At 40.1% G+C, this 13,676-nt stretch overlaps 1 protein-coding gene across 5 annotated transcripts in view; it reads left to right on the forward strand.

Annotated features, from left to right (window-relative positions):
* Nucleotides 1–3,109: 3,109 nt before the first annotated feature.
* Nucleotides 3,110–13,676, forward strand: part of LOC145256392 (echinoderm microtubule-associated protein-like 6) — a 902,875-nt gene continuing 892,308 nt past the window's right edge. For 3 of the 5 annotated variants that reach the window (XM_080115242.1, XM_080115245.1, XM_080115243.1), the window contains exon 1: nt 3,110–3,821. In XM_080115242.1, the coding sequence (XP_079971368.1) occupies nt 3,604–3,821 (218 nt within the window). In that variant the 5' untranslated portion in view covers nt 3,110–3,603. The remainder of the gene's footprint in view (nt 3,822–13,676) is intronic. The other 2 variants (XM_080115244.1, XM_080115246.1) reach the window with 2 other exon arrangements.

The raw sequence follows: 13,676 nt of genomic DNA on the forward strand, positions 1-13,676 counted from the left end.
GTCAAATCGTCAGTAAAGACTTGGATTGGAAGGAAATTGTCCTTGAAGGGTCGGGCGGAGGCGTGTGCTACATACGTCTTTCCGCTCATCCTTTACCGTTTGTCTGTACTTCCTCTCCCTGCAGAACGACTAATCCGCTTACAAGGGTGCCTCGATTCACTTTTGTGGAACGAGGGTAAGCATTATGTCTGCAGAGAGGTCTGTGTTCAAAGTCCGAGCGAGGGAGGCCTGGGTCAGCCCAGTCTCTTGTGTCATAGAAACGCCGAGAGATTGGCTTTCCTGGGTCGTTCGCTTGAAGGAGACGCTCCTTGGGTCCCTGTGGTTGAGAACTCGTTTCCCAATCTCAAACCCAACCCTTCGGTAGAAGGTCGTTGTAGACCGAAGGGGGAGTCCAAGTTCTTCTCCGAATGCCGAACCGCTCTTAGAGCTTTGCCGGGGACCAATGTCCTCGATCAGCCAAGGAAGAAACTGTATCGGGAATAAGTGGAGGGGACCGCGAAGGATCCACTTTGTAGGCGGATGGGATGGTCGATGGAGGTTGTCCGTCCTCAATGGTGTTGGGCGCCGGGACGGGAGGTTCTGAATAACTCGGAATTCTCCATGACTTGGCGACTGGTCTGAAATGCGCTGCCCCTCTTCGACGTACTTTTCCGGTATAAAGAACATACCAGTCGCTTCTGTCCGTGCTGTGACGAACGCGAGCCTGAAACAATCGAGCACGCGTTTTTTAGTTGCAGCCGGATACAGCCCCTATTAAAGTACGTCGAGGGGGTAACAGCTCGCATCGATGCCGAGTGTCTGCTCGATCTCGACGTAGGAACTTTTGTGTACAACATGGAGCCGCCGTTCCCCCGGGGAGGAAAGTTTGGTTTTCCTGGCGATCCTAGCAGTAGCGCGCATGACCATTTGGATCACGCGCCTCAAGTTGGTCCACGAAGGGACATCTGTTCCTGATCGGGATCTGATCGTTTACTTTAAACATTTGCTTAAAGTAAAGATCAGATGCGATTGGAAGAGGTTGCCTAGAGTGGAATTTGACAAGAGGTGGGTGCACAGCACTAGTTTGTGCATCCGTTGAGGAGCCAAGTTTCAATACGTGTTCCCTCCTTAGGCATGGCATGGGCGGTGCTGGGTCCTACGGAACCCATCCCGCCTAGGTTAGCATTATAAGTTCAGTAAAGTAACTCTTGACTGGTGGTACAAATGAGATCCTGTTCCTGATTTTATTTTTTGGTATTAGAGAACCTCTGAGTCTGCCCAACCCCCCCTGCTCATCTTTATTTTCTGATGCCCCCGGTCATCCCCCTACTCAGAGGTCACCTTTCTACCCCCTCCATCCGTTGCTTTATTTTCTCCCACCTCCATTAAGGCGACTTCCCCAAACCCCATTAGGGATGCTCTGCTTGTTTTCGGTTCCCCGGAAAACAGTGGGGGATCTAGCCACATAGAATAGTACAGGGGGGTCTTACTAACAACACATTAGTAGTTTTTTCCTTATTTTTGAAATGAACATTTTCATTAGTTTTTTCCCACTCCACGAACATTTTATGCCAATTAATTCAAGAACTCTTTCTAATGAAATCGAACTTTATTTTCTCACACATACACAAAAAAAAAAAAAAAAAAAAAAAAAAATGCACACACAACATACAGAAATGAATATACAAATTGTACATAGTTAAATTTTACATTGAACGCTGGGGTTATTAGTTGGATTAGGATCCACAGAGTGATTGAGGTATTTTGGTAAATGTTGCCAGTCAAGAGTAAGACTTCAAAGTCTCATCTGTTACATAGTCAAAAAGACCCTGTACCCTCCCCCTCCCAATTTCTTGTAGGGCCTTGTGCCTAATTTTGTTGAATTGAATTTTTTGTACGTTTTTTATGTTCAATTTTTTCTTTCTCAATAAAATATATAAACAAGATCAAAGTGTAGTATCTGTTCTTCAGATGCTGTACTTCCATTTCTTGTTCTCTTTCGGTGGAGGAGAAATCCTTCACGACTGAGACAATTTTTATTTTTGTACCTTTTCTCCACGTTAAAAAACGACCCTGGTGTCTAACTCTGTCCCGTGGGGAGGCATTGTAAATAGGTACACCATAATCACGTGATTTAATTTTAGCAGACGAAAAATTGGGAGACAAAATGTCTAGAAAAATCAAATCTTCATTAGTTTTTTTTTCGTGATAACACAAGTGTTAAAACAAAACAAAAAACTATTTGTAAAAATGTAAAAAGTGAAAGTTTATTTTTTATTGTTTCATGGTAGCACAAAAAGTGTTTAAAACTACAATAATTTTTTAAAAATAAATTATTTCCATATAGTTTTCGTATTTCGTTGAATGTTTAGTGACTTCCGTTCCATATTCAGCTAAACCGAGTCCATTTCCGGCGTCTTAACTTCGAGTGCTGAATTTTTGGACTAAACCGTGAAAGTTAAATATAATTTTGACGATATTTTTTTATTATTATCAAATTGTTAGTTGAAACACAAGCACAACAATTTATAAGGAAAAAAAAAAGCAAAATAAAATAAAATAAAAAAAAACTAAAAAAAAAAAAACTCAAGTTTTGATCGGATTTTCGCATGTTATGAGTTCGGTCGCATCCGAAAGTGAGGGATCAATTTAATAGAACGTTATAATTAAAAAGTGACCAACCAAGTTACTAAAATACTTTTTTTGGTATTATTATACAAACACCGTGACAGCGAATTAGTAAAATCTTTTACGTAGTATTCTGTTACGTTTCGGTGCGACGACTGCGACGGTGTGCTGAACACGAATCTGAAAACTGGGTTAGGGTTAGGGTTAGGGTACATTTTTTTCTACTAATTCGCTGTCACGGTATTTGTATAAATTTACCCTTTTTTTCTTCTTCAAAATGTCTTGAGTAACTGTAATCGATAATAATCCCCGGGGGGAAAAATAAGAAAAACTGAAAAGGAAACCATTTACAGGTAGGGGGCTCGCTTGTTTAGGCGCACCAACTTTTGTTTTGTTATACATGAGCCCGGATGAATCTACCCGTAAAAAGTTGCAAATAAAGGGAAGGAAAAAAGACGGAGAAAACAGTTTGAACAATGATTTATTGAGGCCATAGTGAGTTAGAAGCTCCGTCCTTTTTTCACTTCGTCGCTCACCTGAAATATTTCAGCTTTTGAGTTTTAGTAGGATAAAAGCGTAAACGAATTCATCAAAAATATTTTTATATGTTGATTGCATTTGGTTGTTTGCTGTTTGGTTACCCTTAGAAACGAATACATCTTCCAGTTGTACTTGACAACCAACAAAATACTATTTTCTCTGACTCGTTTAGTTTGACCGTCAGTTAAAAACTTTTTCATTTTCTTGAACATTGAATATTTTTCTATTTCTAACTCTTGGAGAGTTAACTTTGTTGTTTAAACTATTCTCATCAGTGCGTACTATATAATTTTTTTTATTTTTATTTTTTTTTTAAAGTCAGTTTTTGATTTCATTCATAAATAATCAAACGTTTAAGAAAGTAAACTTGTTAAGGACATTACCTTAAACTTTCAAATTTCTGTTTAAATCGAACAAGCCTTATCCAGTTTGAAGAGTTGACATTTGCTGTTAATTATGTCGGACAGAACTGCTCCAGAATCTCAGCTTCGTCTTGAATGGGTCTACGGCTATCGCGGCCACCAATGTCGAAATAATGTCCATTACATATCAGCCGGAAATCGCGAAGGAAACAACAAGCGGATCGTATATTTTGTAGCCGGAGTTGCCATTGTATATTCACTGCGACTACATTCCCAGAAATTCTTCTTCGGACATGATGATGATATTATCAGGTAAAAAAACTTTTTAAATTTTGTCAAGAATTTCCCCTAAAAAAAAAAAAAAAGTACTTATGCAGTGCACTGTGCAGTGCACTTATGTTACCGTAGTGAAATAATAACGTTATGTCAACAATATATACAAAAATATTTTTTATACTTTTATTTTTATATGTTGATTGCATTTGGTTGTTTGCTGTTTGGTAGGTACGGACAAAAATAGGGGGACCTAGTTTTGAAAGCCGATTTATCATAATTTTTTTGTAGGTTTCCGACTATTTTTTGATTGTATTGTTTGAAAGATTGGAGACTAAAATTAATTTCCTAAAGAAAAATATATTTGTACACTTGAAAAAAAAAAAAGTTATGAAAAATGTTTTCACGGTGAGGGTGAGCTAACCATTAACCAATTCAGCTAAATTTTGAAGTTAAATAAATTCATTGTAAAAATCATTTAAGAGATAAATATTAGTTTTCTGGGTCTATTTCAAAGATAATTAGTAAAATAAAGTCCTAAGATATTAAAAAAAAAAAAAAACCTTGTTTGTGAAAATAACTTAATTAGCAAGCAATTGTTGCCAAAAACGCAATAAACTAAAATTTTGTAAACACGATTATAAGGAGGCCCAAAATTTTAGCCAATCGAAACGAAACGCTGTTTCAAAATGAAGTCATGATAGTAAAAGGAGGTAGGGGTGTCAGATTTTTTATCCCCCCCCCCCCAGACGTGCATCCATACATTCTTATTCTGAACGTTTATATCAATTTTTATCATTTTTTAATTTAATTATTTTTTATGTTCCTGCTTTATATTAATTTTTTTTTAAATTATTGTTCGAGATTATATAAAAATTATGTTACGCCGAAAGTTTCACATTCTTTCGAGCGAGGAAATTATTAAAATCTTGCATATAAAAGTTCTGCTAAATCTGTAATTTAAAAAAAAAAAAAGTAAAAATATTTTTGCTCTTATAATTTTTTTTGTGTGAAAATATTAAATAAACAATGCTTAATTTAATTCGGTAGTTTGAGAAATTCATTTTTCTTTGAGTTATATCGAATTCATTAATACAAACTTTAGGGGCTTTTTTCGTAATTTTCCTGTGAAAATTATTTTACTTTTTTTATCGTTACAAATAACGATGCTTTATTTATATAAAAAAGCAAAAATAAATTCTTGCGTTTTTATTTACTTTAGTATGTTGGAATTTTTTTTGTACCGATAAACTGATAATTAGACTGAGGTAATTTTATTTTTCATCCTATTTCAGCGTGTTCGATATTTTTCGGAAGCTGGATTTTCCCCACTTTAAGAAACGACTTTTATCTAATTATACCCTCGTGGGGAGCCTAGTAAATAGAGACGCTGTGTCCGAAACCGGTTTTAGTTATATGTTGGTATTTTTCCTCAATATATTAGAAAAAAAGGAATAAGTATATACCCCATTACTTTGATTTAATAAACACATGCGTTCGCTCACATGTGTTAAATGTTTCCAGGTTGTGAATTAACCGGACAACATTATTAGAAATATTATATTATTCGTTGAAGATATTTATTATAATTTTCTATAGTGAGTTTATACCCATTTGCTTTGCAGACTGTTATTCTAAGAGTTTGTGAAATGACAAGCTTCTTTTTCTTTCTTAGCCCGTATTTGCATTTGGTTATTTGAATTCCTTTGAAGATACACATGTGACATAGTGGTACGTAACCTCCCCCGACGTAGTTGTATATTTAAACTCTCTTTCCACTTTTTTCCTAGGTTACATTTCAGTGAGGATATTGCTATAAGAGTGTTAAATGCTATTATTCATTTTCCAGTGAATTAACTTCCGTATAGAAGTTTGAATTTTAAATTCACTTAGTTTTAATTTTGAATCATAGTGACTCTTTTAATTTGTAACTGGGGATTGTATCCCTTGATATTTTCACAGCTCCATATGCTGTATTGGTCTTGTTTTGTTTGTGCTATGAGGAAGGAATTTTATGCGAATACCCTTGTAACCTTGGTGTGTGCATTTTTTTGTGTATAATTTTCGAACGCCTATTTTTTTGTATTTGTTTAGATTTATTCCATATTTTTAAGAAAAGAAAAAAACGCTGCACGATGTCGGTCACTCGTTCTTCCGGATTCCTTGTAAGGAAACGAAAGTTTTATTTGGGGAAAATTATCACCGTCTTGGATTTGTTGCGGTTGCAGAGGGAATTACCTCAGCCTTATTTTATAATGATGAAGGCCGATGTTGATGAATGGTTAGCATCGGTGGATGATATAATTGAGTTGTTGGGTGATCGTTCCTTACGTGAGGACGTGGACTGTTCGCTAGTAGAAGCGGATGCTGTTAATGTTGTAGTGTTCTCGTCCCAGGTTCGATTCATTCTTTCGAGGTTGGCAGATGGTGTAGAGTGTGATTCCTTGTGCAATCCTGAGATATTTGAAACCCCTAGGGAGATGCTTGGCGAGTTTCGACTACTAAGCCCGAATGTCCAGACTCTGAAAACTGTTTGCTGAGTGCTGGCAAGTTTGGCTTGGAAGATGTTGCATCACAGTCTGAAAGCAGTGTTGCAAGTGCCACTTCAGAGGATCTGCGTAGTCAGGCGCTGAAGTTTGATTTTTCTGGCAGGCAGTTTGCCTGTAGTATTTTAAAGAAGGTATTGGGAGTGAGATTCCCAGGTATCATGAATGATACCATTCGTGTCCACGACTTGGTAAGTGTGGGCATGAATATTATGAAATTTATGGAGGGATTTCCATGGGATGTTAGAATTGTTTTGCCCTCTAACCATGTGAGTTCGAAAACTCGTATGTGTGGTTATCTTACACAGCCTTGTCAGAATACCGAGGAACTTAATCATGACGGTGGGATATTACTCCGGTCATGTGGTTCTGACAATGGTCAGTGGTTAAAGGACAGGAGTCTATCCTGTGTGAAAGTGCAAGCTTTGTGCACTTTAAGTGCTAATGTTAGGACTGGGAGAGAGATTCTCCATCAAGGATATAGGGCAGAAAGCACTATATCCACCTGTGAAGGTGTAAAAACCAAAAGGAGAAAGGTTTTTGAAGAGTTACGTGAACTCAAGTTGGGCTGGGGCGTCCAGATTCAGGTTGAGTGTAACTCAATAAAGAATCCCATGAGGGATCCTGTTGAATTTGCTGACTACATGGTGTGTAGTTCAGCTTCTCCGAGTTCCTACGAGAGTGTAGGATATGTTGTGCAGAAATCACTTGCAGAACCTTCATTCTGTGAAGTTGCTCCTTTAAGTAGGACGGTTCCTGCTTGGGAGTCACATGCAGGTGTTATTGTTTTTGAATATTTTGTAAAGATCTGCCTTGACGTAGCCTACTGCAGTATTGCAAGAGCTATCGAAGTCAAGCTTGATTTGTCCAGGGGTGTTTCTGAGGTGCTGAGAACCATCTTATGCTTAGTTGGGAGTGAGTTTTCTAATGCTGAGATGTTTGTTTCATTGCTGAACACAAGAAGATTGGATCTCTCCTTGATAGGAGTCTTCCATAAATATTACATATCCAGCTACCTAGGTGTTTCTGACACCTATATTCAACTTTGTTTGTTTGGCTACATGTATATAGCTATGCAGGCGTTTGAAACTGCAATTGCCTTTAATAATTTGTGCAGAATTTGGGTTGCAGTTTTATTTTATTCCACCAAGTTGAAGAACTCATCAAAGCATAGGTTTGATTGGATTCGTCCCTCTTGTAGCACCGGTGTTGATCTCACTGGGCTCTTGTGGTTACGAGGGAGCTGAGATATTTTGATGTTCGCCAGAGATAATAGAAGGATGAGGATGTTGGATGGTAAGTGAACTTCTCAAGCCTTTATACTCTTATATGCAAATAGTTAATTACCTGGCAGAATATTCTCTGTTCAAACTTCTGTTGCAACCTAGCATCGTAGCATTAGTTTTAAAATTTTGAATTTGGTTATGTACTCCTCTGTTCTAACCTAAAGCATGAATGTTTTCATGTGAAATTTTATAGAATGAGCCTATTTGAATTCTTCTGCTTTTTTGTTCTAATATGTGTCAATATTGTTCTAGGTGTCATCCAACTGTAGGTTGACTGCCATTTCCTGTTGAGGGAGAATGTTGGAATTTTTTTGTACCAATAATGGTGTATCCCCCCTGTTTACATTTATTATTGTTTATCTGGTTCTTATATATGTTTTTTTGTATTTTGTATCCGTTATGATTTTAGTTTCGTATATTTTCGGTTTGTACGAAACTCCCTTTAATTTGGAGAAAAGGGAAATGCTAGCTCTGTGGTGACGTCATGAGCCCAGTGCGTATTTCGTCCTCTTTTGAAATTCTGCTGACGTGGAGAGTGAATGTGTTCATTGCCCGGCGCTGAAAATGGAATTTTGATGAGCCTCCTTGAAAGAAGTAAACCCGGCAAGAAATTAATACCCGGCTGTGACGAGACAGACTTCTGTAAACTATTTACGTGACTACGGTCCTGTACGTATTTAAAGTGGAATTTAAAGAAAATACCTTTTTACGTGGCAAGGAATTATGGAATTTCCTATCCGGACAAGCAACGAGGTCTTGCTCCTGTAATACATGTGTGTCTCTACGGTTTGCATGCAACATGGAGGGAAGGAAAATTCTAAAAGAACTTTAAACAAAAAAAAGAAAAAGCCACGTGCCTGACTGGCTTTCAATTGTAAGTACGCTCCTAAAATTAATTTCATATGCGAGTGTGATTAGGAGATACTACTATTTTGTACATTCTTGTTGTATTCGTTTATGGATACACACAACTTCTTTATAAGAACCAATGTTGTTATTTTTTCATTACATGTTACGTTGGCGTTTCTTAAGTTTAATGCCCGCAAAGGGAAAAATTTGCAACTTATTGTAAATAAAGTAAACATATTTTTTGTTTAAACAAAATAATACATTTCCATTGAGATTTAAATAAAAATAATTCGTTCATTATATTCCGCAATCATTATTTGATAAATACTGAAAATTTAATTAAAATTGGTTAATTTCCTGATTTTTGGTGAATTTTTAAGTAAAGGGAAGGGTCAAAATGTTTATACATTTTGAGCATCGGCATACATTTTGCATTTTGGAAATGGTCGGACAAGCAGCCACCCAGGAAGTTGTACAATAGGGTTCTGGAATATAAAATTCTCCCTGGAGCTCGTGGAGAATACGATAAGGAACTACAGGCTTGGATAAAAGATAGATGGCTAGTTCCCTATCCAGAGAAGGAATTGGGACCCCCAAAGTGTCTGATCCCGTTAATGGCGGTTATCCAGCATAATAAACAGAATGTGAGGCCAGTAATCGACTATCCGGAACTAAACGAGCATGTAACTCCTTTTACAACCCGTGCAGATGTATGTACCGAGAAGTTGAGGGAATGGCGGCAAGCAGGATCTAATGTATCTGTGCTGGATCTTCGTAAAGCATACCTTCAAGTGCATGTACATCAGTCACTATGGCCCTATCAAACGGTGCTCACCAAGGGAGAAAGGTATTGCTTAACCTGCATGGGATTTGGACTTAATGTGGCGCCATTAATTATGCAAAGGATTGTTGACGCTATATTGACTAAGAATGAGCGCATTCAGCGGGCAGCATCTGCATATATTGATGATGTGTATGTGGATGAAGAAATTGTGTATGCAACGCGTGTAAAAGAACATCTTCACAACTTTGGCCTTCTCAGCAAGGAACTAGAAAGGCTACGGGACGATACAAGAGTGCTTGGTTTGCAGGTCTGGGAAGAAGATAATGTCCTGTGTTGGAAACGAGGCAATGAAATCCGAGGTATGCCCTGTGTTTTCATGCGACGGAATGTATTTTAATTGTGTGGAAAGTTGGTTGGACACCTTCCTGTGGGTGGGTGGCTTCATATTGCAGTGGCATTCATCAAACGGAGAGCCTCTGACGTCACCACTGGATGGGATGACAAAATTTATGACGCCCCTCTCAATACAATGGTCAGAGAGGTCCTCACTAGAGTGCACAAAGAAGATCCAGCACAGGGCAGATGGTGTGTTAACAGCCAGGACCATAGTGTATGGGTTGATGGTTGGTGTGTCGTTAGTCCATGATGGAGCCGTAGTGGAAGACTCTTGCTGGTTACGCCCAGAAAAGGACTCCCAACACATAACTGCATCGAGTTCTGCCAGGTTTATCAAGGGAATAAACTTGGCAATCCTTTGGAAGACAACCACCATGCGTCTATTCACAGATTCTGCTTGCATCCATAAGTGGGTTTCAGACACTCTTACCAGACGGGCTAGAGTGCGAACCAAAGCAACGAGCGAGATGCGCATCCGTCTGCGGCTCGACACGATCATGAGCCTGGTGAATGAATATGCACTATCAATGAAGGTGTCCCTGGTCAGATCCAACATAAACAAGGCAGATTGCTTAGCAAGGGTGCCCCAAAGATGGTTTGATGCGATAAAAAGAACTGTTAAACCTATGCAACCTCCCTGTGCCACATCTACGATCCCTGGTCAAACTAATTGGATTAAGGAAATCCACCAACAAAGCGGGCATCTTGGAGTCAACCGGACCCTATATTTTGCTAAGTTGGTTGAACCAGGAGTACGAAGGGCAGACGTCATAGAAGTGGTCAAAAACTGCATGGAATGCCAGTCCATTGATCTGGCACCAGTTCGCTGGGAAAAGGGGAAGTTGGAAGTTAGGAGCCACTGGAGCCGGCTAGTGATAGACATTACTCACCACAATGGCGAGGATTTCCTGACTCTCATTGATTGCGGTCCATCAAGGTTTGCCATATAGCGTATGCTGTGTCGACAAGATACAGTCATTATTATCCGTCAACTAAACAATATTTTCCTTGAACGTGGACTTCCAACAGAGATATTGCTTGACAATGATGCTGCATTTACCAGTTTAGATAGTTTACGGACAGCTGTGGAGTAGATCTGAGGTTTTGATGCGCCCATGTACCTAGTGGAAATGGGATCATTGAACAGAATCATCAAACCATCAAAGCAATCGCGGCTAGATCAGGCTGCACAGTGTTTGAGGCAGTTTATTTGTACAATGTAACCCCGAAAGATGATGTTTTGCCCTCTACGACACTGCCTGATACATTGCATAGGTATCACGTCAGGGTGAAGGGCATAGAGACGAACTCGCTGCCTGAACTGGAAGTAGCTGGAGAGAGAGTGAGGAAAGAGGATGTTGTGTGGATCAAAAACCCATGAGGAAAGTGCACGACAAGGTATGGAGTCTGGCGAGTCACTGAAATAATCAACCCATAAGCGGTGCGGGTCGACGGCGTGGCCTGTCATGTTAAAGACATATGGTTAGTAATGCAACCATCACTAGATGATAGAGCGAATCAGAGTCAGAATCTAGCGAGGCATCACTCTGGATTGCAGCACCACCATCAGACAGTGACTCTGAGATTAGTTGCCTCCCAGAAGACACAGAGATTAGTAGCCTCCATGAAGAGACAGAGATGCTTGACCCTCAGACCGCAGACGAAAGCACAAGTGAAGAAGCACCTGGCGAAGACAATCACCCCCCCCCCCCCTTACCATCTCTGTGATCATGAAATCAGGGGGGACTATGGGGAAAATGGCTTACCGTACAAACGTCCTCGTGTCTGTCTGTCATGTGAGTCGTGCGTGTCAAGAAAGAAAGAAAGAGTCCATCATGGCGGCCGTGACATTTTGTAGTGAACGAAGTCTTGCAAGATCACGTGCGCGTGCCTTATAAAAACAGGTCACTTGTCGGTGGGCGAGGATCGAGAAATCATTTGATATTTGAGAAGCGGCAAAATCAGTTAGGAGAATTTGTGTGAGCAGTGATTTTTGCCTGTTGATCGACCGCATACATCTTCCAGTTGTACTTGACAACAAAATGCTACTATTTTCTCTTACTCGTTTAATAACGTTATGCCAACAATACACAATAATGTCAGAAGTTCTTTTTAAAAAAATAATAGAAACAGATAAGCACTTTATTTAGTAAGTGTTACCTTACACAACAATAGAAATCCGACCACTCTAATTTGTTTTCTTAAAGGTATTCGAGGTCGCTGACAATGAATCTGATAATCAAACTCGTCGCAAATTTACCATTTCCATGGTATGAACTCCTGGACCCTGAGACTATTTTGCGCCATTTCACTGCCTTCAGTAGTGTTTTCTTATTGTGAAGTTTTCTCCTCCTCACAATTTTCTCTCAACTTCCAGCACGTGTCTGTCCCTCTCACCTCTGCCAACAGGTTTTTTATTAAAAAAAACTGATTGCATTTCATTTGCATATGTGTGCAGTGGGCGGTGTGATCTTATACGATTCCATGAAACCACGCTTTCTAAAGCCACGGCCATAATCTTTAATCTCTCTCTCTCCGATCCCACTTGAAGGTAAGTTGTATACTCACACAAGGCACACACACGTGGGCACTTGTTTCTTTGACTATTACATTCAACTCCCCCCTCCCCCCCCTTGATCTCAAGATCACACATGTGGCATTGTGGATGTGGTTGTTTGTTGCGGGCACTCCTACGAATTCATTGGAGCTCTCAGAAGGGGCGTCGGAACTATCGGCATCAGCGTTAAGCTTTGCCACCAGGCTAAAGTTCATCTTCATCAGAGCTCTCAAAAGGGGTGCTGGAATTATCAGCATTGGGGTTCACAGTTGTACAATTATAACCACGGGGAATACGTCGGATCCACAGGTCATCATTGGATGATTCACCATTACTGCTACTCATCAACTGGTTCATATTTAGGGCGGACTGGACTTCCGTCACATGGCGTGGGGTACCATTGAATAGCCTGGCCTGCTCACTGATGATGTCAGTGATTCGTCCTCTTTGAAAGCTGGTGGTGCATCGGCTATTGGGAGGCTTAACCCAGACGGTGTCATATGGCCGTTGTGTTCCCTGCCGATCAGGAAAATGGGCGTCAATGTCCTCTATAGCAATGGATCATATTGGCGGGTGTGCTTGCAGCAGCCACAGCATCCTTTAGTGTTGCCTTATATCTTTAGATTACCTCTGTGATCGTACATTGTTTTCTTGCCACGATCCTCTTCATATCTTAGTGGGACCGCTCTGCTATGCCATTGCCACTCAGCATATACGCACATCGATGTCTGAGCCAGATCCCTCACTCATCTAAGAAATGCCTGAACTCCCCACTTCAGAAGGTAGTGTCGTTGTTCGTGAGGATCTCTTCAAGCGCCACCCCCCACCTTTTGTAAAATATGGACTCCAATTCACGGATCACACTGACCATCTCTGTGGTACCCAAATGAGTCTATCAGCAAGGTTACAATTTGAAGTGACCAGTACCGCATCCACAGACAGATTGTACTTTGTTATCAGCTTTCTTACGTCTAATTAGCATTTCTGTGGCTGCCTTGGTATGCATCCTGGTTTTGCCTGTCAGTGTGTCTACTATTCAGTGGTACACACATAGCAAATCAGTGTGTATGTATAATTTCCTGACTTGGAATGCCAGGTTGATACCTTTTATCACTGCATTGAGCTCTGTCAGGTTGATATGAGCAGCGTCATTCGCTGGTCGCAACCAGCAGGTGTCCTCAATCGCACCCCCATTCTTCTCCAACAGCACACCAATTGCTAGAGAGCTTGTATCAACCCACACATTCAGTTCGTCTCCCTGCATGCACCAGTCTCCTTTGGCAGGGTCATCCTGCTTTACTCTTACGATGGTCTCCTTCACAATGCGAACCAACAGATTGTCTGCTGTTCATCAGCCTTTGGTGACTGTGCTTGCTCTCCTTTTTATGGTACCTGTTACTATACGAGTCCATCCACACACTGGAAGGTGGCCCACGTTTTCCATAAAGGGAGAATACAGCTCACCTCGTGAAGACA

The sequence above is a fragment of the Euprymna scolopes genome, chromosome 32 (assembly GCF_053919585.1).
Source record: "Euprymna scolopes isolate OS-2025 chromosome 32, ASM5391958v1, whole genome shotgun sequence".
Taxonomy (NCBI): domain Eukaryota; kingdom Metazoa; phylum Mollusca; class Cephalopoda; order Sepiida; family Sepiolidae; genus Euprymna; species Euprymna scolopes.